The sequence below is a fragment of the Cervus elaphus genome, chromosome 33 (assembly GCF_910594005.1).
Source record: "Cervus elaphus chromosome 33, mCerEla1.1, whole genome shotgun sequence".
Lineage (NCBI taxonomy): Eukaryota > Metazoa > Chordata > Mammalia > Artiodactyla > Cervidae > Cervus > Cervus elaphus.
Genome location: NC_057847.1, coordinates 18,853,495 through 18,876,852, shown reverse-complemented (window position 1 = coordinate 18,876,852; position 23,358 = coordinate 18,853,495). Strand labels below are relative to the sequence as shown.

The following is a 23,358-nucleotide window of genomic DNA, read 5'->3' as shown; positions in this document are numbered from 1 at the left end:
GAATAAAGTATATTTCAGGAGAGCGTGGTGATTTGCTGGCATCAGGAAGACCTTGTCGAAAGGTCTGGGTAGTGCTGGGCCCATGGCTGACACCTTTTACAGCTGCTCTGTGCTTCCAAGAACGGCAGTTACCACCTGTCCCAAAGCCAGGCATACTCTCTCTTAATCTATGTGTCTGCGTTCAGAATATTATTGCAAGACTTTGAGCCATGGTGTTTCATTTAGATATTATAGCACATCTCTTTCCTAACTTACTGTGTTGGTTTTATAGTTTTCAGGAGGCAGTTCAGTTCAGTTCAGTTGCTCAGTCGTGTCAGACTCTTTGCGACCGCATGGACTGTAGCACATCAGGCTTCCCTGTCCATCACCAACTCCTGGAGCTTACTCAAATTCATCACTGAGTCAGTGATGCCATCCAACCATCTCATCCTCTGTTATCCCTGTCTCCTCCTGCCTTCAATCTTTCCCAGCATCAGGGTCATTTCCAATAAGTCAGCTCTTTGCATCAGGTGGTTAGCGTATTAGACTTTTAGCTTCAGTGACATCAGTTCTTCCAATAAATATTCAGGACTGATCTCCTTTAGGATGGACTGGTTTGATCTCCTTGCAGTCCAAGGGATTCTCAAGAGTCTTCTCCAACACCACATTCAAAAGCATCAATTCTTTGGCACTCAGCTTTCTTTATAGTCCAACTCTCACATCCATACATGACTATTGGAAAAAACATAGCCTTGACTAGATGGACCTTTGTTGGCAAAGTAATGTCTCTGCTTTTTAATATGCTATCTAGGTTGGTCATAGCTTTTCTTCCAAGGAGCAAGCATCTGTTAATTTCAGGGCTACAGTCACCATCTACAGTGATTTTGGAGCCCAAGAAAATAGTCTGTCAATGTTTCCATTGTTTCCCCATCTATTTGCCATGAAGTGATGGGACCAGATGCCATGATCTTAGTTTTCTGAATGTTGAGTTTAAGCCAACTTTTTCACTCTCCTCTCTCACTTTTATCAAGAGGCTCTTTGGTTTTTTGCTTTTTGCCATAAGGGTGGTGTCATCTGCATATCTGAGGTTATTGATATTTCTCCCAGCAATCTTGATTCCAGTTTGTGCTTCATCCAGCCCAGCATTTCACATGATGTACTCTGCATAGAAGTTAAATAAGCAGGGTGACAATATACAGCCTTGACGTACTCCTTTCCCGATTTGGAACCAGATTATTGTTCCATGTGCAGTTCTAACTGTTGCTTCTTGACCTGCATACAGATTTCTCAGGAGGTAGGTCAGGTGGTCTGGTATTCCCATCTCTTGAAGAATTTTCCAGGGTTTGTTGTGAGCCACACAGTCAAAGGCTTTCAGTTCAGTTCAGTCCAGTCATTGAGTCATGTCCGACTCTTTATGACCCCATGAACTGCAGCATGCCAGGCCTCCCTGTCCATCACCAACTCCTGGAGTTTATACAAACTCATGTCCATTGAGTAGTGATGCCATTTAACCATCTCATCCTCTGTCGTCCCCTTCGCCTCCTGCCTTCAATATTTCCCAACATCAGTGTCATTTCAAAACAGTCAGCTCTTCACATCAGGTGGCCGAAATATTGGGAGTTTCAGTTTCAACATCAGTCCTTCCAATGAACACCCATGACTGATTTCCTTTGGGATGGACTGGTTGGATCTCCTTGCAGTCCAAAGGACTCTCAAGAGTCTTCTCCAACACCACTGTTCAAAAGCATCAATTCTTTGGCGCTAAGCTTTCTTTGTAGTCCAACTCTCACATCCATACATGACTACTGGAAAAACCATAGCCTTGACTAGATGAATCTTTGTTGATAAAGTAATGTCTCTGCTTTTTAATATGCTGTCTAGGTTGGTCACAACTTTCCTTCCAAGGAGTAAGCATCTTTTAATATCATGGCTGCAATCACCATCTGCAGTGATTTTGGAGCCCCCCAAAAATAAAGTCAGCCACTGTTTCCCCATCTATTTGCCATGAAGTGATGGGACCAGATGCCATGATCTTTGTTTTTTGAATGTTGAGCTTTAAGCCAACTTTTTCACTGTCCTCTTTCACTTTCATCAAGAGGCTCTTTAGTTCTTCACTTTCTGCCATAAGGGTGGTGTCATCTGCATATCTGAGGTTATTTATATTTCTCTTGGCAATCTTGATTCCAGCTTGTGCTTCCTCCAGCCCAGAGTTTCCCATGATGTACTCTGCATATAAGTTAAATAAGCAGGGTGACAATATACAGCCTTGACATACTCCTTTTCCTATTTGGAACCAGTCTGTTGTTCCATGTCATAGTCAATAAAGCAGATGTTTTTTCTGGAACTCTCTTGCTTTTCAATGATCCAATGGATGTTGGAAATTTGATCTCTGGTTCCTCTGCCTTTTCTAAACCTAACTTAAATATCTGGAAGTTCACAGTTCACATACTGTTGAAGCCTTGCTTGGAGAATTTTGAGAATTACTTTGCTAGCATGTGAGATGAGTGCAATTGTGTGGTAGTTTGAACATTCTTTGGTATTGCCTTTCTTTGGGATTGGAATGAAAACTGACCTTTTGGAGTCCTGTGGCCACTGCTGAGTTTTCCAAATTTGCTGGCATATTGAGGGCAGCACTTTCACAGCATCATCTTTTAGGTTTTGATATAGCTCCATTGGAATTCCATCACCTCCACTAGCTTTGTTCATAGTGATGCTTCCTAAAGCCCACTTGTCTTTGCCAGGATGTCTGGCTCTAGGCGAGTGATCACACCATCGTGGTTACCTGGGTGTTGAAGATCTTTTTCGTACAGTTCTTCTGTGTGTTCTTGCCATCTCTTCTTAATATCTTCTGCTTCTGTTAGGTCCAAACCACTTCTGTCCTTTATTGTGCCCATATTTGCTTGAAACGTTCCCTTGGTATCTTGAATTTTGTTGAGGAGATCTCTAGTCTTTCCCATTCTATTGTTTTCCTTGCATTGATCACTAAGTATTTTGGCTCAATTTTCTTCTTCAGGGTTCTGCAATCCCCAGATTTATCAATGATAATGATAAACTGTTTTATCATTTATCAAGAATTTGATATTTATATGATATTTATATATATTATCAAATATTATCAAATAACTACAAATATATATATATTATATATGATATTTGCTATTTATATTTATCATGATCAAGAATCATATTTATCATTTATCAAGAAATATCTTCCCTTTATGCATATTATTAAAAACCTGTTTTTTCCCCCTAAACCCTAATAACTTACCCTTTTCTAATTTTCTGAGTTCTTCCGCATTATAATTACCCTGAACTTAAATATATTTTTACTCATTGCTGATGATTATTCTCTCAGCACAGAATGACTTTATGAAAACAACATAGAATTTAGAATTAGGATACCTAGGTTTCCGTCCCACTTCTTGCCATTTTTTAACTGTCATCTTGGATACAACATTAATACCTCTTAGCATCTTCCTGCGTCTGCGAATAATAAAATGTTAGCCCACCTCATGGAGTAGTTATAAGGACAATTGGTCACGGTTTTTTAGATGAGTAATGTGCCATACCAAGGTACAGTCTTGAACAACAGTGATTTGAACTGCAATGGTCCACTTAGATGTGGATTTTTTTCAATAGTAAATTCTATAGTTTAGAACCAACTGTTGGTTGGTTGAATCTGTGACTACAGAGAAATCATGTATACAGAGGGCTGACTATAAGTTATACTTGGAGTTTCAACTGCACTGAGGGTCAGTGACCCTAACCCCCTGAACTGTATATTATCGATGTCTTTTTCTTCAGACTATTTCTGCAATAAACCATCAGTGCAGACATTTTGTTCTAATCGCCAAAACGAAAGGGCTAGGAATAATGACTAGTTATATTATTAGCAAACATTTTAAAGTTCTGGTAGTGGATATTCTATCTCCCTTTGCTGTGCAGGTGCCAACTACAAACCTCCACCCTTATAAATGTTGCATGAAATACACGAGTTCACCTGAGAAGCTCATTGGTATCTGTACTTTTATAAAACGTGTTTTTTGAGTGTTTAAAACTTTTTGCTTATCAGGTCATCAACACCGGCCAAAGCATGGCTCCAAATATTAGTGTGGAAATAATGATACCAAATTCTTTTAGTCCCCGAACCGATAAGCTGTTCAACGTTTTGGATGTCCAGGTAAAAATGGTGTTCCTTCCTTTGTTCTAAGACATATTGCTAAAATGGAGATTTGTTACCTTACTTCAGTCACACTTAGTCTCAGCTATGAATTCGCCATGCATTTATTGTGTACACTTTGACTATTGCATTAGAACTGTGTGATTACATTGGAATCTCTACATGTGACAATAACAAAATTATGCTCTATCTTTTGGTAGATTTTTTTTATTGGATTCTCCATAAAGCTTGAGACCGATGTTGAAAAATCAGTACTTCAGCCTTTTATTATCAAATAACTACTAAGAATCAATATTCTTATGTTGATTCTATCTGAATTATTTTTACCTTCCCAGTTTTAAGACAAGCAATCAGCAAGTAAATCCACTCAGTAGATTTCAGAGGTAATCCTTAAAAATCCTACTTGAATTCCAGATTGAGATGGTAGGGCAGGCTGCTGTAACACTTTATTGTATGTCTAAAAGCTAAGGAAATGTGCAGTTTCATGCTAATGTTCAGTTTTCATACTGCCCTAATTTTTTTAAGGTTAAGGCCCTTTGATCAATTTAGGACTATATCAAGCCTCTAAAATTTTTCTGAGTTTTGTTGCATTTTTTTAACCACAAAGATTTAATCTCTCCCAAATCTGTCAAAAAATATTTTCACCTAATTTTAGAAGTATTTGATACATTTCTGAAAAGGTAAGCTTTGAAAGGTAAGTTTTAAAGCCATGTAGCTGTTTCCAATAATGGGTAAGAGTTCTCTTGCTCTCTGTCTTTATAGACTACTGCTGGAGAATGCCATTTTGAGAATTATCAAAGAAAGTGTGCATCAGACCAGCAAAAAGGCACAATGGAGACCCTTAGAGATATATTCCGATTTCTGTCAAAGACTGATAAGAGGCTCCTGGTAAGTTTTAGTATTTCAGATGTAGTTTTTGCTTTCCAACATACGGGACTGAAACACTTAAAACCAAGGACCAAGAGGTTTGAACTGTCAGTTGAGTTTAGGAGAGAAGCCAAGTCAGGTAATGTCCTTGTGTGTGAGGAATAGGCATGACTGGAGAGTTGCGATAGACCCAGGGTTAAATATATACTATATACTAGTCATTAAGTGCCCAATTCATGCCAACCAGACATTGTACCCAACCCTTTAGGGGGTTGGTCGCGATGTTGTCCTCAGCTGAACCACCTCTGGTTGCATGAAATTTCCACTCTTTTTCATTTTAGTGAATATATGAGTTGGGGGGGACAGGGAAACCCTCCAACTGATCCAAGTTTGATCACAGAACATGTAACTAAGCAAATACCCTCATTATGTGTCTTTTTCTATCCCAGAATATTTTCATAAAAATAATGAAACATATGATACAGCTCGAATACTTGTTTTTGTTCTAATTTACTATAAATATTTGTGTTTTCTTTGAAGCAAGATAATTTTTAAGTGCCACTAATGAAAGCATATCCTTAATTCCATGTTTATAGCAAGATAAATTTTTGCACATGCCAGTAATGGGAGCAGATCTTGAATTCCACATAAAATATTTTAGCCATCTTTTTTAAAATGTTGAAATTTTAACATAGCTCTTTTGTATTTTTTTAAAGTACTGCATGAAAGCTGATCCATATTGCTTAGATATCTCGTGCCATTTTGGGAAAATGGACAGTGGAAAAGAAGCCAGTGTTCACATTCAATTGGAAGGTCGGCCATCCATTTTAGAAATGGTAAGTCTATGATACAGTGACAACTTTGTGGATAAGATTTCAGACAGACCTTACAAACACAACCATCTTATACAGGTAGGATGGTAAGTAAGGAGGCATTCAACAAATTAAGAAGGCATGAATGACTGTAAAATCTGGAATGAAATTCTAAAACTGTTCCCATTTATTACTTCAAAATACACTGTCTAAATGACATGGTTTTAGTAACTAAACAGATAACGTAGGCTATAAAATAGACTATAATTTTGAGATTTTAGAAAGCATGTCCAACTGTTTATGAATGTCACTCAAATCAATGTTAACTGCCTTAACATTTCATATATCCTTAAAGTTATTTACACATTATGCTTAAAGACCTACTATTGTATATAGTATACATTTACTAAAAATTAAGACTTCCATAAAATCTAAAACATCAAAATTTAACAAAACACAAACATACAAGAACACAAACACACTTTTAAGGACATGAACTTTGAAGGCTGGAATTAAAAATTAACTAAATACACGTTAGACTTCTTCCTGGAAAGGAGTGTGTATATTTATGAGAAGTACTTTGAGATAAAATTTTCTTATCTGATCAATATGGGTAATAGATCTTTTTCAGAGTTGTTCAGATTAGATGATCTTTATAAAGCACTTAGTACATAGCACATAATAAGCCAAAGGAAATGACAGCTATCATATTCTGTTTAGAGGAGAAGTTGAAATGACCACAAGGTGGTTAAGAGGAAGACGCATCAGACAGGGAAATAGGAGCTATCCATTTTAGTTGGAAGTTATTTAAACTTTTGCGGTCTGCCTTCATACTCTCAAGGTTCATTGTTCTCACCAGTGGGCACCAGTGGCGTTTTGGACCAGATACGTCTTTGTGGTCAGGGGCTGTCCTGTGCTTGTAGGATACTTCTCAGAACAGCTGGCCTCTACCCCCTACCTACTACACTAGCACCCCCTCCCCATTCCTGCCAGCCAGAAATGTCTGCAGACATAAATGACCATCCTCCAGGGTACAGAATCATCCCTGTTGAAAAGCACTGCTCCAGATAAAGTACATAATTTATTTTTAGTTCCAAAATTCGACATGTTCTCTCCAAAATGTTAAATAACCTTTACACAGTAGTTTTAACTTTTGCAGGTCATAGACTTCTGTAAGAATTTGATCATTTATCCCAGGAATGCAAGGATTCTTTAATATCTGCAAATCAATCAATGTAATACACCACATTAACAAATTGAAAGATAAAAACCATATGATTATCTCAATAGATGCAGAGAAAGCCTTTGACAAAATTCAACACTCATTTATGATTAAAACTCTCCAAAAAGCAAGAATAGAAGGAACATACCTCAACATAATAAAAGCTATATATGACAAACCCACAGCAAGCATCACCCTCAATGGTGAAAAATTGAAGGCATTTCCCCTGAAATCAGGAACAAGACAAGGGTGCCCACTCTCACCACTACTATTCAACATAGTGTTGGAAGTTCTGGCCACAGCAATCAGAGCAGAAAAAGAAGTAAAAGGAATCCAGATAGGAAAAGAAGAAGTAAAACTCTCACTGTTTGCAGATGACATGATCCTCTATATAGAAAACCCTAAAGACTCTACCAGAAAATTACTAGAGCTAATCAACGAATATAGTAAAGTTGCAGGATATAAAATTAACACACAGAAATCCCTTGCATTCCTATATACTAACAATGAAAAAACAGAAAGAGAAATTAAGGAAACAATACCATTCACCATTGCAACAAAAAGAATAAAATACTTAGGAGTATATCTACCTAAAGAAACAAAGGACCTATACATAGAAAACTATAAAACACTGATGAAAGAAATCAAAGAGGACACAAACAGATGGAGAAACATACCGTGTTCATGGATTGGAAGAATCAATATTGTCAAAATGGCTATTCTACCCAAAGCAGTCTATAGATTCAATGCAATCCCTATCAAGCTACCAACGGTATTTTTCACAGAACTAGACCAAAGAATTTTACAATTTGTATGGAAATACAAAAAACCTCGAATAGCCAAAATAATCTTGAGAAAGAAGAATGGAACTGGAGGAATCAACCTGCCTGACTTCAGACTCTACTACAAAGCCACAGTCATCAAGACAGTATGGTACTGGCACAAAGACAGAAATATAGATCAATGGAACAGAATAGAAAGCCCAGAGATAAATCCACGAACCTATGGACACCTTATCTTTGACAAAGGAGGCAAGGATATACAATGGAAAAAAGACAACCTCTTTAACAAGTGGTGCTGGGAAAACTGGTCAACCACTTGTAAAAGAATGAAACTAGAACACTTTCTAACACCATACACAAAAATAAACTCAAAATGGATTAAAGATCTAAATGTAAGACCAGAAACTATAAAACTCCTAGAGGAGAACATAGGCAAAACACTCTCCGACATAAATCACAGCAAGATCCTCTATGACCCACCTCCCAGAATATTGGAAATAAAAGCAAAACTAAACAAATGGGACCTAATGAAACTTAAAAGCTTTTGCACTACAAAGGAAACTATAAGCAAGGTGAAAAGACAGCCCTCAGATTGGGAGAAAATAATAGCAAATGAAGCAACAGACAAAGGATTAATCTCAAAAATATACAAGCAACTCCTGCAGCTCAATTCCAGAAAAATAAATGACCCAATCAAAAAATGGGCCAAAGAACTAAACAGACATTTCTCCAAAGAAGACATACAGATGGCTAACAAACACATGAAAAGATGCTCAACATCACTCATTATTAGAGAAATGCAAATCAAAACCACAATGAGGTACCATTACATGCCAGTCAGGATGGCTGCTATCCAAAAGTCTACAAGCAATAAATGCTGGAGAGGGTGTGGAGAAAAGGGAACCCTCTTACACTGTTGGTGGGAATGCAAACTAGTACAGCCGCTATGGAAAACAGTGTGGAGATTTCTTAAAAAACTGGAAATAGAACTGCCATATGACCCAGCAATCCCACTTCTGGGCATACACACTGAGGAAACCAGATCTGAAAGAGACACGTGCACCCCAATGTTCATCGCAGCACTGTTTATAATAGCCAGGACATGGAAGCAACCTAGATGCCCATCAGCAGATGAATGGATAAGGAAGCTGTGGTACATATACACCATGGAATATTACTCAGCCATTAAAAAGAATTCATTTGAACCAGTCCTAATGAGATGGATGAAGCTGGAGCCCCTTATACAGAGTGAAGTAAGCCAGAAAGATAAAGAACATTACAGCATACTAACACATATATATGGAATTTAGAAAGGTGATAACGATAACCCTATATGCAAAACAGAAAAAGAGACACAGAAATACAGAACAGACTTTTGAACTTTGTGGGAGAATGTGAGGGTGGGATATTTCAAAAGAACAGCATGTATACTATCTATGGTGAAACAGATCACCAGCCCAGGTGGGATGCATGAGACAAGTGCTCGGGCCTGGTGCACTGGGAAGACCCAGAGGAATCGGGTGGAGAGGGAGGTGGGAGGGGGGATAGGGATTGGGAATACATGTAAATCCATGGCTGATTCATATCAATGTATGACAAAACCCACTGGAAAAAAAAAAAATAAATAAAAATTAAAAAAAAAAAAAGAATTTGATCAAAGAATATATTCTCATCTACCCTAATGAATGCACACATAAAAAAAAAATCTCAATTTTGAATAAAATTTGAATGGGCCTTAGAGTTTGTGAAGCCCATCCACAGATGTCTAAGTCCTGAATTCTGGGTTATGAAGTCCCTCTCTCTATTAGATAGTAAAACTGAATTCATCCAGTGATTTTATTTTTGAATGCTATAAATATTTGTACCATATTTTTTCATTATAGCATTTGGTATACTATCTGTATTTGATCACAGGTAGGATGGTAAGTAAGAAGGCATTCAACAAAACAAATAGTATACCAAATACTAAAAGAAAAGCCCAAATAAAATTAATTTGAGGAAATGCTTATCAAAGTCTTCCCTAAGGAAAAAATATACTAATAACTATCAAATAAAATTAAATATTAATTAATACAAAGGACATGCCTTTGGAACTAAAGGAAGCACTGCATTGCAGTTAAGTACGAATGGTGAAATAAGTTGGAGAAGATAAACTGTGAAAACTTTTAGTTTTTCATGATCCTTACCTGCTATATGTTTTCATGAAATAAAACTATGTCTCTTTTTTTTAAACAGGATGAGACTAGAGCACTGAAGTTTGAAATAAGAGCAACAGCTTTTCCGGAGCCAAATCCCAAAGTTATTGAACTAATGAAGGATGAGAATGTTGCACATGTAAGATTACCCTTTTAACTGAAACATAAAGATTATGGGAAAAAAATATTGCCAGGGTGTTTGGTCAGAGAGCCAACCACAGAGAGCCTAAAATACTTTACTGGGGAGTGGCATTTTGTACAATTGGCAGGAAGGAATGACAGCTCTTTCAGAAGGTGATTTTGGCAGAATGAACTGGAGGAAGAACCAGACAGGGCACACGACACTCCCTGTTTTGGTAAACATTTACCAGTGTTTCCTATGGTTGTGTTAGAACAGCAAGAGAATGGGAAGGAATATTCTAAATACTGCTGGGGAAAGTAGAGGGGCTTCAAAGGAAATAGAGGCAAGTTTTTTAAATGGTGGTTCTTTCTTTTGGTTAATTTATGTAGGTTCTCCTCGAAGGACTACATCATCAAAGACCCAGACGCCATTTCACTATAATGATTATTTCAAGTAGCTTGCTACTTGGACTTATTTTACTTTTCTTCATTTCTTATGTTATGTGGAAGGTAAGCCTTTAATAATTACCAATGTTGAACCACTCAAAATTCCATTCTTGAGTTTTCTCCAAGCCAACTTGTGACTCCCACATTACTAGATTTAAGTATTTCAGTATTTTTAATGTTAACTTTAAATTCCTACGTGGACTGATATTTAATAGTACTGATCATGTTTCTCTTAACTTCAGTACCAAAGTCTTTCTAGAAAATATGCTTTCTTAAAGATAACTGATTTTTCAATGAATATTCAATATTCAGAAGTTTTGAAAGACTTTCTAAAAAAGCATTTAGAAAGTATGCTGAATTTCAGTTTTGGAGCATGTGCATGCAGCACTGAGAAACCCTATAGTAACAAGAAAACAAGGCTCTTTAACCCAGTATCTCCCACACTAAATTTTACTGACTACAATTGTCATTGACTGTTTAGACATTTAATATGTTCATAACTATACAGCAGTGATTATACAATGTTATTTTCAGGCTGGCTTCTTCAAAAGACAGTACAAATCTATCCTACAAGAAGAAAACAGAAGAGACAGTTGGAGTTACATTAACAGTAAAAGTGATAAAGATGACTGAAGACTTCTTTCAAGTTAACAGAACAACTCAGGTTACAATATATTTAAAAAGCATTTTAGACATTGTTTACAAGAAACCATGAATTCTGCTCAGACTTCTTTTATGTACTTCTTCTAATAATGACCATGTGACATATCATGTCTTCATCATTGCTTGGACTTTTCATCTTCATTGTCTTTGGGTATATTACAGCATTACCTTTAGAGTTATTTTCTCTCAGAGGATAATATTGCAGCTCTTAAATGGATATAAAAACACTAAAGCATCAACTTATTCAAGAGAAAAATCTCTGGAAGATATCTTGAAAGTGCATCTGAATTAAAACTATGTGGGGGAAGCAAACAACTCATCTGGAGAAGACTTGGACTTTTCGTTTCATTCCTTTAAAAGAAATACTATTCACCATATGTGTGTGCTTTGGTAAAATTAATTCCACCCAATAGGCAATGACTCATTTCTAATAGCTCTTTGAGAATTGTTTGGAATATGTTCTCTAGAAATATTTAGCAGAATTTTTCAACAAGCTGTCACCAAATTTTCTAATGAATAGAAAAGAACCACTATCATTTTAAAGCAGATATCTTTAAAGACACTGATTTGTAATCTGTTTCCTGTGAGCTTTGATCAGCAACCAGTCTATGAATATTATGGTCTGATGAGCAAACTTCAGACTGAACTTATACACTGGTTTGAGCTTAAAGGGGTGATTTCTGGATAATTATTGTCTATACAGCCATGTATTTTTTTCTTTCTGTACATATATATATACATAATTTTCTAAAAGAATATATGTTGATATAGGTATAAATCCAATTAAGTCATTTTGTAACACAATTTTATCAAGGTAAAGGTACTGAAGAGTAAATTTTAAAAATCCATCTTTAGTCAAATTTTTTGTTTATAAAAACAATACTTACTTAGAATTCTAATTTATATTCTAAAATAGATTGAATGTTGCACTTTAGCTGATATTTGAAATGTAAATACACAGATATATGTAAAACATGAAAACTGTACCTCACTAATTTAAAAATCAGAGCCTTCCAAAGATGATATTGGGGATAAATATTTCATACAAATTAGATACTATTTAAAATGTGGACTGTCAAAATTCAGCAAATAAATAAATTCTTGTTTGGATGTTATTCTTTTCTCAAGTGTAAGTATGAAACCAGTACTATAAGGGCATTCTCTTCTGCATGGAACTAGAAAACAAAATTCACAAATTTAACTGTAAATTGAAAAATGTAGATTTGGCTTGGATAAAAATATGACAAGAAAATTTCCATGTTTTAGTGATAAGTGAAATATTTTAAGTTTTTTGTTGATATTATCTTACATACTTTTATAATGAAATAGTTTCTTTCTGGGTCTAAAATAATTTATATGCCTCTTCATTTGCAAATAGAGTCATTTTTGGTAATATTTATTCTTGCATATGAACTAAATGCTGATAACTGCAGAACATAACTTCATCTGATTTGTTCCTACATCTAACTTGATATGAAAGTTGTGGCCAAATTTTCAAAATCTGTTATGGGATGTGATAAGTTAGGGGCCAGTCTTTACTGTTATGGAAAAGGATTTCTTCATATGAGGTCCCTGCCAACAGCTGTCTTCCCCAGACTGCTTCATTTCTATTATCTGCTCACATATTGGTGGCTGGAAAATGAGAAATGCACAGCGATCGGTGAAGGCCATTTGAGCAGTGAGACCCAGTGAGCATGAAACCTCCTATCTTGGTGTGTAACCAAAAGAAATTAAAATTTTTAAAGTAGTTCTTTCAAGAAAATGTCTAGGCTCATTGGTAGAAAATCAAATCCAAATTTAGAACTGCTTTCTCAAGGATGAACCCTGAGGAAATTTAAATTTGGTTCGTTCCTACTAGAAATAACAGCATTTCAGGTAGCATTGAGTTTAATGCAAACAACACGCTAGAATTGTCAGATAGCAGGATTTTCAGGAGCAAGAAGGAACACAGCTCCCTACTGGGCCTGATTATGACTCCTTATATACTGTGCATAGTTGGTGTACAATGGACTTCAAACTCCTATCACCTTGAGTTTTCAGCTTTCAGAGACCGTCACAAAATTGGTGCTATAACTTTAATCCATCTTTTTTTGTTTTTGACAAGTAGTCTAAATGTTAGAGATTTTAAGGAAAAAAAATAGTATTATTTCTGGTTATATGATTTCCTAAATGTGTAATTTTGAAATATAATCTTGCTGGAATACTTACCTCATCAGGATATCAGAACATTCTTACATGAACTCTGATCTGTTGGCACCAGGCTATTGAAATTTAACATCAGAACTGATGGGCTCAAATCCAGGAAGAAAGAATCCAAATTATTTCACTTTGGAATTAATCAAAGTTAAATATTGATATATCTTGTTTAAATTTCAAATACCGGAGATGTTTATTTTCCATTTCAATAAATACTCTCGCAAAACCAAAATTTCAGTTGTTTTGAATATATTTCATGTCTTATTTTTTTTAAATCTAGAAGCTAATTTTAGTAACATCAAAAATAGCAATTTTAATTTCTTTTCAAAATAGAGATTTTTTTCCTTATCAAAATATCTGATTAATTAAAACATATCCTTTCATATTAAAATTCTAGTTTCCACATTCCTCTTATAAACAACTACATGTTACTTTGGAATCATTCATTTCTTCCATGCTTCTTCCATAAAGATTGATAAGTCTTGGGTGTACTCTGTAAGGAATATAATATACACGACTGATTATTTGATTAACCTATCATTCTGTTATTTTTCATACATAACACCTATTGAATGCAGTGCATACTACCAAATTCAAATCTAATGATAACCAACAAACATATATTCATGGCAGAGCTGCCATCTAGAAAAAATGCAGGGCCTGATAAATCAGTAGCACTAATTCCTGAAAAGCCCAGTAAATTGTGCCTGTAGAAAGCTCACATCTAGCAGGCTACTCAGAGAGCCCTGCACACGTCCACTCACAGAGTCATAATACTTATGAGTTTACCTGTTTATAACCATTTGCTCTTGCTAATAAATAATATGTAAAATTGTTCTTATGTAAAGTATGCTTTGGAAAGATGATAAAAGCAAACTGCTGAACACAAGTATTTGTTGTGGATAAAAGGAAATTTTAAAAGTGGTTACAATTTTAAATTGTAACCATCTGCCATTCAAATGACTTCATGAGGTATAAGATCTTAATCTATTTTTAAAAATTCAAAGTGGAATTTTCAGACATACAATTTTCAGACATACATTATCTGTATAGTTTATGAAGAATGGTAATTTGGAATGCCAACACAGAGACTCATAACCAAAGAAAATGGTTGTACATAACAGTTGGTGAATAAATACAAGGTTATACTTTTTATTAAAATTGTACATGTGTCTTTTTATGCGTTCCTGATTTACTATCTAGACAGCTGCCTGCTTCGATGGTATAAATGGAAACTTCCTTCTTGTAACTATTAGTTCCGTGTCTGACAGACATATAAGGTGGTGAATAGTTACTTACCTAACATGGACCTCTGATGCAACTTCCATTAAATCACCATCTACATTCCAAGGGAAACAATTTCCTGAAGCAGTTTCACATGGTCCATGATCTTCCTCTGGAGGGGGTCCACTGCTGTTACTCCTTGGGCGAACTTTTACTTCTTCAACAGTGTAAGTATCAACAAATGGAAAATTGAACTAAAAAAAATTAATGCAAATAACCTTGGTACTTGCTTTATACCTAACTGTAATGCAAATTAGTAAAGTTCACTGTGCTCTCACTTGCAAGTAAATATCAGTGTTCATGCTGATGTTTTTATAGCTTTGAAACTTATCAGTTCCAATTTCTTTGGATGAAGCCTTTTCTGAAGTTTTGCAAGTTCATTTAGATGTAGCAGCTGGCAAACTTATTTTCTGACAAATAGTACATGTCTATGAAACTGTATACAATAATTTCTAATTAAAGAGTAAATATTTAATACTAGTCTATTTTTATAGAGGATTTATATAATCCACTAAATTATTGTCAGCTAGTTTAGCTGATGTAAACAAACTCTAGAATAAGTTTCACATTTGGGATTTCATTACGAGAAGTTTAACTTAAGAAGGTGAAAAGAGAAAGTAAGTCTATCCAGTGTTATTTTTGCCAGTGTTTGCCTGCCTCACCCTCACTTTAAAGATAGACACAAGTTGCAAGATAATTAGGGTTGCTTTCTGACCACGCTTGAATGATGAGAAGTCAGCTTCATATTTCATTCTTTCTTAGCCATACTACCGAAAGCAATCTATAAACTTAACGTAATCCCTATCAAATTACACATGGCATTTTTCACAGAACTAGAACAAATGACCCTAAAATTTATATGGAACCATCGAAGACTCAGGTTTGCCAAAGCAATCTTGAGGAAAAGGAACAAAGCAGGAGGCCTAACCCTCCAGACTTCAGACAATACTACAAAGCTACAAGAATGAAACTGTCTGGTGGTATTGGCACCAAAAGAGACAAATAGATCAATGGAAAAGAATAGAGCACCCAGAAATAAGCCCACACACCTACAGACAGTTAATGCTTGACAAAGGAGGCAAGAATATACAAGACGGAAAAGTCAGTGATCCACAGAGACAGGCCTCGGGAGAAACCAAACCCATACCCCCTGCGGTATTTGTTAATGGCAGCCCTAGAAAATTAACACAATGACCAAAACACAGGAAACCTGGTGGAGGTCAGCAACAGGTGAGGCTGTAACACAGGGAAAGGCTAGAATACAAGGGGCCACGTGTTCCTCAATGAGAACGTTCAATGTCATCCTGATGACCATAAGATTGAAGAATTAGGAAAGGGGTATATCGTATCTGTACTTTAGAAAAATCTGTCTAGAAGGAAGTGTGGAAGATAAGACCAGAGAAAAGAAAGACCAGGAGGAGGCTGTTGTAAGCAAGAAGGGATTAACTGGTGGTCTGGTTGTAAGAAACGAGGGAGAGGGGTCCAGGGTAACCCCAGGATGGGCAGAGAGTGGTGCCGTTGCCCTGTGTAGGGAAACGGAGCACCATCAGGGGAGAGGGCAGTAAGGTAAACAGTGGATGTGCTCGATTCAAGATGCCTGTGAGTTCTGTAACCTCAGAAGGCACACAGAAGGCATAGTGACCCTGCAGATCAGAAGGGAGGAGAGAACCCTTGGTAGTGAGCAAAGTTCAGATGGTGGTTCAAGCAATGGAAGGCAATGAGGTCACCCAGGAAAAGGTATCATGAAAAGATAAAGTTACAAACAAATCCCTGGGGAAGCACCAGCTCTTAAGGGTTTTAAACTCCCTACCAAAAATGAGGGTCAAAGTGAATGAGGAATTGTATGAACAGAGAACGGTCAGCTACAGGATGGAGTTGAAAGAACTTGAGTAATTTTTACCTTCTATCTATTTTACACAGAGATGGGAAAGGCAAGATGTGTTGCCTACAAATGATGGTTTTCAATACGTTCTACAACTGTTTGCATACATGAACATTCAGTTCAACCTGGTGAAGATGGTTCATAGACCTAGACTGTTGCTTTCTTTGGGCTGAAGTGCTGCATTTCCCTTCCGGGATACCAGAACTGCTACTAGACAGTAGATAATAGTATTTTATATTTATCTTGTCTTTATAATCTTACATAATTTATATAAATTTACATTTTTGAACATATAAGCATGAAGAGACTTACATTTTTTAACATATCAGCATGAAAAGACTACATACACATGTTTATGTATATATGTACATCTACAATTTTTTAACAAATGAAAGCAGTCACCTTGAGAATCAATCATACGATTCCTACTATATATCATTAAACAAAATATTTTAGAATTTCTTTGCAAAACATTACAGGACAATAGCATGGACTTGAATTTTTGGAAAGAGCTTAGCCAATCAGTTAAATCTAATGAAACACACACACAGAGGCAATAGTTTCTTGTATCACAAACAAGATATGACTGGTCAAGTACATGAGAAAAAAATGTTATATTTTGCATCACATGGTCTCCTTTTGAAAAAGTTATTTTCCTATAGATACAGAATTATATTTATTACTATGTTCATATTTTTATAGTAAGCATCTATTACTTTTAAAGTCAGAAGAAAGCTACTTTCATATCAAAAAAAAGGATTAGAGAAAAGTTACCTAAGACATTTGCCCATTAGCCATTCCAAAAGAGAACTTCCATAAGTAGTTTGTGCAATCATGCATCCCTAAAATAAATACCAGCTTCTCAAGGAAAGTATCTTAAGGTTATTACTCCTTTAAATTCTCAGAACTATTTAATAGAAAAGTTTATACCAAGGTAATGACATTCATTATCTCTTGGAATATAGAATTTTGAGTATTTTTTATATTGCTATTTTGCTTCTATTTTCTGATTTAGAAAAAAAGCAATGGAAATGTATTGCTTTGGGATTAAGAAAAATAATAAAGTTGCAAACAAAATTAGCAACATTTGAAAAGGAATACATTCCTTTAAAAATCAATAAATCACTATTTCCCAAAATACATCCATAAAGTCATTAGTTAGTCTCACAACTTACATTATATTTGCTTTTGTCTACTCTGTTTCATTAGAGATTTATATTTAAGGAAAATAAGACTATATCTAATTGTTATAACTTCCTAAACATTTCATTCAGTTGGTTGCTCAACAAACATTGATCAAATAATGTAGTAGGCAGATGAGAACCAAAACTTCATGAGGCCTGCCCGAGAAAGTTTAAAATTATAAAGAAGCAAAAATGGGAGCCTTGCAGTGACTATCTATGTAAGCAAGATTTAGTGCTGGTCACCAGCTGAATTTACTCTCCTCCTTCCACCTGTTCTCCCCCAACGACATCCAGGCACAATTTTATACCTGTAAGAAGGTGTGAGACTGTATGGTTTTACAGGCCTACTATGTACTTCAAGATTCATAATTTCAGAAATTCACATATTTATGGATCAGTTTCCTAATAACTGACTCAAAGTACCTGCCAAAAGAGTATGGCTTATAATAGTTATTGCTTCTCTTTAAAATGAATATCTTAAATGGAAATATAATAATTTTTCCTATCTCTACAAATACCACACACATCTAAGTTTAGAATAAAATAAATAACATCTATATAAAAGTGGTGTATTCTAAAGTATATTTCTGCAAATTTATTTCAATCAATGTAAATAGGCAGATCTTGAACAAATGAAAGGAAAATCCAAAGGTCATACTTTAGAGGGAGTCTGATATCATAAAATCAAGATTAAAAATCTTAGGTTTCACTTCTCTTCATTCTGAAGAACAGCTGAGTATAATTTTTATCCTTAATTTACTCCACATTTCAGTATAACACTACATTTTCTATTTTGTCTTTGCACACACACACATAAAATATATATAACCACCAACCCACAACTCAAAAAAGGCCAATCTGTATTAATACTGGTGGATGCTTTTCAAAATGTGAAGAAAGCGCAAACTGAAAAAAAAAAAAAGATTAATGTATACAGAAGAAAATAAAGCCTTACAAGGCAGGACTTGATGTCAATTCTGACAGCATCTCACGCCCCATGATTAATTGCTTTGCACATAAGTAATCCAAATGCTTTACTATACCTGGTTTTTAATACTCGCATATCTTTTCAGGTGTTTTATAAATTCTGGTCGAGAAGTGTTTCGTGCCGTTATAAGAGCCATGCTTCCATTATTTAATCTGAAATTAAATATTTGTATTTGACATCAAAACGTTTATTAAGAGATTACATCAGAAATTACTCTGTATCGTTCTTTCTAACAAATAATCTTTAGTATAAGTTGTAGGCAAGTCAGATAAATAACATTCTATTTACCTAAAATTCTTAAACCATATTTTGCTGCATTCTTAAAATGAAACAGCCTTTCAGATTAGTTTTATTAGACAACCAACTCCCTTCTCACCAAGCACTGACATTAAGGGCTTTTTAAAAAATTGAATCATCATGCATCCTATTCACATATCAAGACATAATTTGAAATGTACTTACTTAGGGAATGTAAAACCATGTGGTTTTTTTTTAAAAGATGTGTTGTAAAATAGTTAATCAGTACAAATGGTGTAACAACTAGTTCAACAGTTTTAAAAATCTAACATTTGATTTAAACATTTATTTAAGGGCAGGTCTAAGTGACAGGAAACCAGATAAATCAAAGCGACCCTTGGATGGATGAACTGGATGAACAAACACTACTATACATGTTCAGTTAAATGACTGCACATTTTAATCTTGCATAACTGTTTGGTTCAATGTAAGAGGCTGCAAATTTAGAGGTGTGATTTAGTGCCAAAAAGCTACTCACACAGATGCATCTAGCTTTAGAAGGCAGTTTGCAGAAATATGTGCAAATGACTCCTAGGCTCAATTTCAGTGCAAATATAAAGTTATTCCAAGAATAACAACAACGACATAAAAAAGAGCTCTTTAAATCTTAGGGGACCTCAGGTTAGAGCTGTAAAGGACCCTAGAGATTATCCAGTCATTCACTCAATTTATGTAGAATGAAAAGAAGTCCCCAAGTTTAAGTGATTGGTTCAAAGACAGAAAAACAAAAATGATCCCTGGAACCAGAGCCCTTCATTCAGGGTCCAGCATTCCTTTTACCCATCATGTCACCTCTTCCCAACTGGAAATAAATATTCAATGATACCAAAACACGAGTGTTTTGTGTGTTCTTGATTTTAATTCTTTAGTTTTCATGTGTCTACCTTTCAATACTTAGTAGTAGTTGAAACACATGCTATGTGCCTAGCACTCTCCTCAATATTTCCATATATTACTGCATTTAATCTTAGCAAAATTCGAATACAAAAAAATTAGTTCCTATCAGCAACTTGCACTGATGTATCTTAAAGTAAATTATACTTTCTTGTGAAAAAATAAAGCTGAAAGTTGAAACCCCTTTGTCATTTCCCTGAATCATTCAGAAGATAAATTTTGAGTATCTCGGTCAGCCAAGGCTCCTACATAAAGGCCCTTGCAAAAATGGCATGTTTGACTACAATCCACAGAAGACATCTCTAACCAGTCACCCTTCTCTGAAAAAGTCATCAATGCTGACCGAACCTGGAGAGTAAGCTGTGGACTTTCAGGCCAGCTGGAGAATATCTGGAGCAGCTGGAAGGAGGCATGCACCTGCTGCTTCCCAGAGAGCGAGACTACCTCCCCAAAGGTCCGTGAGCAGACGTGCGCGTGGAGATGGTGCAGGGTCAGAGCAGCACCGTGTCACGGCCTGGATGGCACAGCTCGGCTCAGCCGGCCAGGACCTCACTTCTCACCAGGACGCTTCCTTAGGGAGGTGAGCAGCTACCTAAGGTTTCTGACGGCAGTGGGAGGAGACAATCAGGCTCAATTTCTAAACCATACAAGCGTCAAAGTACTCCTTGCAAGCTTCAGCACTAGAGATAATTAATGAGGGCCCTCACATCTGGTTTTTAAATAGTTGCTCTTCTTTTCTAACTTTAGATGTTTCCCTGTTTCTCACCTTCCTATCAGTAGTCAAGGAAAACATTCTAAATCATCCCTTTGCCAATTGTTAATCCTTCAGGTTAAATATTTTGCAGGGAAGTTGAAACTAATCATTAAAATGATGTTATGAATTGCCAAAGTACATAGGTAAGTCATTCTTTTATTCCACTTTAGGGAAAAATTTAGATGTGATGATGTTATACAACATTCATCACCCTTTCTTCTATGCTCTACAGGAATATAAGAGAAATATTTTCAGACCAATGATGGACAACTACATGAAAAGGATGTACAAGAGATGGATTAACTATCACTTGTGGATAAAATGATATATAAAATGTCTCATGAAAATGTGGGCAGTATATTCAGATGCATCACTATTCATACTAAATACAACTAAAATATTTCCTTTGACTAAAAATATCATACATACACACATACATGCCATTCTTGCTAAGGATGTTTACATTTGCACTAAAATTGAAAGTCAGGGACAGTCATAAGTATCAGAATTAAACATAATGTTTTCAATGACTGGTAAATAACATAAATAAAAGAGCAAAGTGGGCATAAATAACACAATAAGATCATGTCAATAAAACCCAAAGAATATTATTTTAGCTTCAGTGATATTAAAAAATCAGAGTAATTATTTTTGCAGTATAACAGCTGTTCTCAGCCCACTCGGATGACAAATGCCTTAGAATCTCTAATACTAAACAATCAAAGATGACTTCCTCTTGATCATATTCTAGATAGCCAAGAGTTAGCTGGCTCTTCTGACAGATAAATGTGGTTTATAGAAAAGTATCAACAATTCAATAAAAACACTCACTAACCTGGTATTAGGTGCCAAGCCTCTAGGTGCCACTGAACACTGGCATGGAATTGCCATAATGCTGACATTCAAGAACTGGCCCTGGATCATTTGCCACTGATCATTACAATCTAAAGGTAATGGAAGGGATCAGTTATTTTCCCTCACCAGAGCAAAATGTCAATAGAGCCTGGCTCAGTTCCCAGGGAGGTAATTTCAGACTCACCAGATTTGGGATATCCTTGTGCCCTCCTAAAAGAAAACAAAAGAGACAAAAACACATCACACACAAAAAATGGCATCTATTAAACATGAGATGGTTGTAGAACTCAACATTATAGCTATTAGATAGTAAGTAAAAATATGTGAACAATTCCATTACTGCATTATTTGATTCACTGAATTATTAGTAACAATGATTTTCTTTTTTTTTTTAAAGTCTACAGCACTTCCTTTGTGTGACTCCAAAAAATGTTTTTAGTATGCACTAGAAATGCTCATGAGGGTAGAAACTGTGGATTTTGTTTGCTTGTTCATTGACTCATTGTGTCCAAAGTGTCTGGCATATAGCAGATAATCAATAAATAACTGCTGAATGGAAAGATGGGTGGATAAATGGATGGGTAGATGGAGAGGTAGAGTGAACAGTTGCTTCTGAAGGCAAATGCCAAGCTACATGGTCTAATAGTATCTGTAGCACTCCATGATTCTATATTCTTCACTAATATGATAGAATAACAACCAAATATCCCAAGTCTAATACACTGTTTATATCAAACTATTTTATGCTTTAAAAATAGATAAATATTCCCGTATTACTTTGAGTGAAGCTTTTAACTTACCTTTTTTCTAAATCCTGAGAGCTGTTAAATGGTAAAAATGATATTTCACATTCTTCCGGCCTACAACATAATGAAATCTGTTTTTAGCAGTCATTGACTCTGGGATATGAAATTTGGGGTTTACGAAAAAAAAAAGACTTACTTTAGTTTTGCCAGTGCCTTCATGATAGCAAAATCCATCCGCTGGTTAGGGGACATCCATCGATGATTTTCTGCCACAGCCAAAGCTCTCCCACCAAAGCCAAACATGGCTGAGAACCCAAAGCGAAGAAACTTGCCAATGGTGCTGAAGGTACAGACATCGACTGGTTGTATATGCCCTTGGATGTTATGCCGAATATTAGTGTCAGTAAATACAGTCAAAATGGCAAACATAGAAGAGCATATTTATTTACTCATGGAAGAAGAAAGTGTCAGGTTACTTTACACTGTAATAAATATGCTGCTTTCTCTTGCACTCTTTTTGCCTACAACAACTGCAACTGCCATTTATAGCTTTTTTAGGTACTAAGGGAAGAAAAAGAAAGCAGTAAATTTTGCAGTTTACTGCTATTTTAAACAAAACCTTGCTGAGGAAGTAAAGTTGAAGTGCATGCGCAAAGTAAACTCAGATTTAACAGATTTGCATATATTAGTGCTTATATGCTTTATATCAGTTGAGACAATTAAAGGCTAGTGGAAGGACACAGGCTGGAAATTTTTTTCTTGTGCCTTTTTTTTAATAACCAGTCCCAGAGTTTTGACAGTCAAACAACAGTTCCTGATACTGTGCATGGATTTTCTTGACCTGGTTATAAAGCTGGGATCTTGAATATCATTGTATTTTTCCTATCCAGATTACAGTAAAACTACATTTTCTACTCTTTATAGCACCTGTATTGTGAAAAAACATCAGTCAAAATAGTGAAACTTTGACTAACTTTCTGTTTTTATTCAAACATTTTTCTGCTTTGAGAG

The 23,358-nt window shown here is 35.6% G+C and overlaps 2 protein-coding genes across 2 annotated transcripts in view; one reads left to right on the top strand and one right to left on the bottom strand.

Annotated features, from left to right (window-relative positions):
* ITGA4 (integrin subunit alpha 4) overlaps positions 1 to 13,695 on the top strand; it is a 92,019-nt gene extending 78,324 nt beyond the window's left edge. Inside the window, exons 23-28 of the mRNA XM_043894057.1 lie at positions 4,052 to 4,159; positions 4,922 to 5,047; positions 5,743 to 5,862; positions 10,078 to 10,176; positions 10,548 to 10,667; positions 11,139 to 13,695. Coding sequence (XP_043749992.1) covers positions 4,052 to 4,159; positions 4,922 to 5,047; positions 5,743 to 5,862; positions 10,078 to 10,176; positions 10,548 to 10,667; positions 11,139 to 11,237 — 672 coding nt within the window. The 3' untranslated portion in view covers positions 11,238 to 13,695. The remainder of the gene's footprint in view (positions 1 to 4,051; positions 4,160 to 4,921; positions 5,048 to 5,742; positions 5,863 to 10,077; positions 10,177 to 10,547; positions 10,668 to 11,138) is intronic.
* Positions 13,696 to 14,758: 1,063 nt separating this feature from the next.
* The window catches only part of CERKL (ceramide kinase like), a 128,718-nt gene continuing 120,118 nt past the window's right edge, over positions 14,759 to 23,358 (bottom strand). The window contains exons 7-12 of the mRNA XM_043894058.1: positions 22,544 to 22,721; positions 22,402 to 22,461; positions 21,786 to 21,811; positions 21,582 to 21,690; positions 18,857 to 18,953; positions 14,759 to 14,941 (exon numbers count right to left, since the gene is read on the bottom strand). Coding sequence (XP_043749993.1) covers positions 14,759 to 14,941; positions 18,857 to 18,953; positions 21,582 to 21,690; positions 21,786 to 21,811; positions 22,402 to 22,461; positions 22,544 to 22,721 — 653 coding nt within the window. The remainder of the gene's footprint in view (positions 14,942 to 18,856; positions 18,954 to 21,581; positions 21,691 to 21,785; positions 21,812 to 22,401; positions 22,462 to 22,543; positions 22,722 to 23,358) is intronic.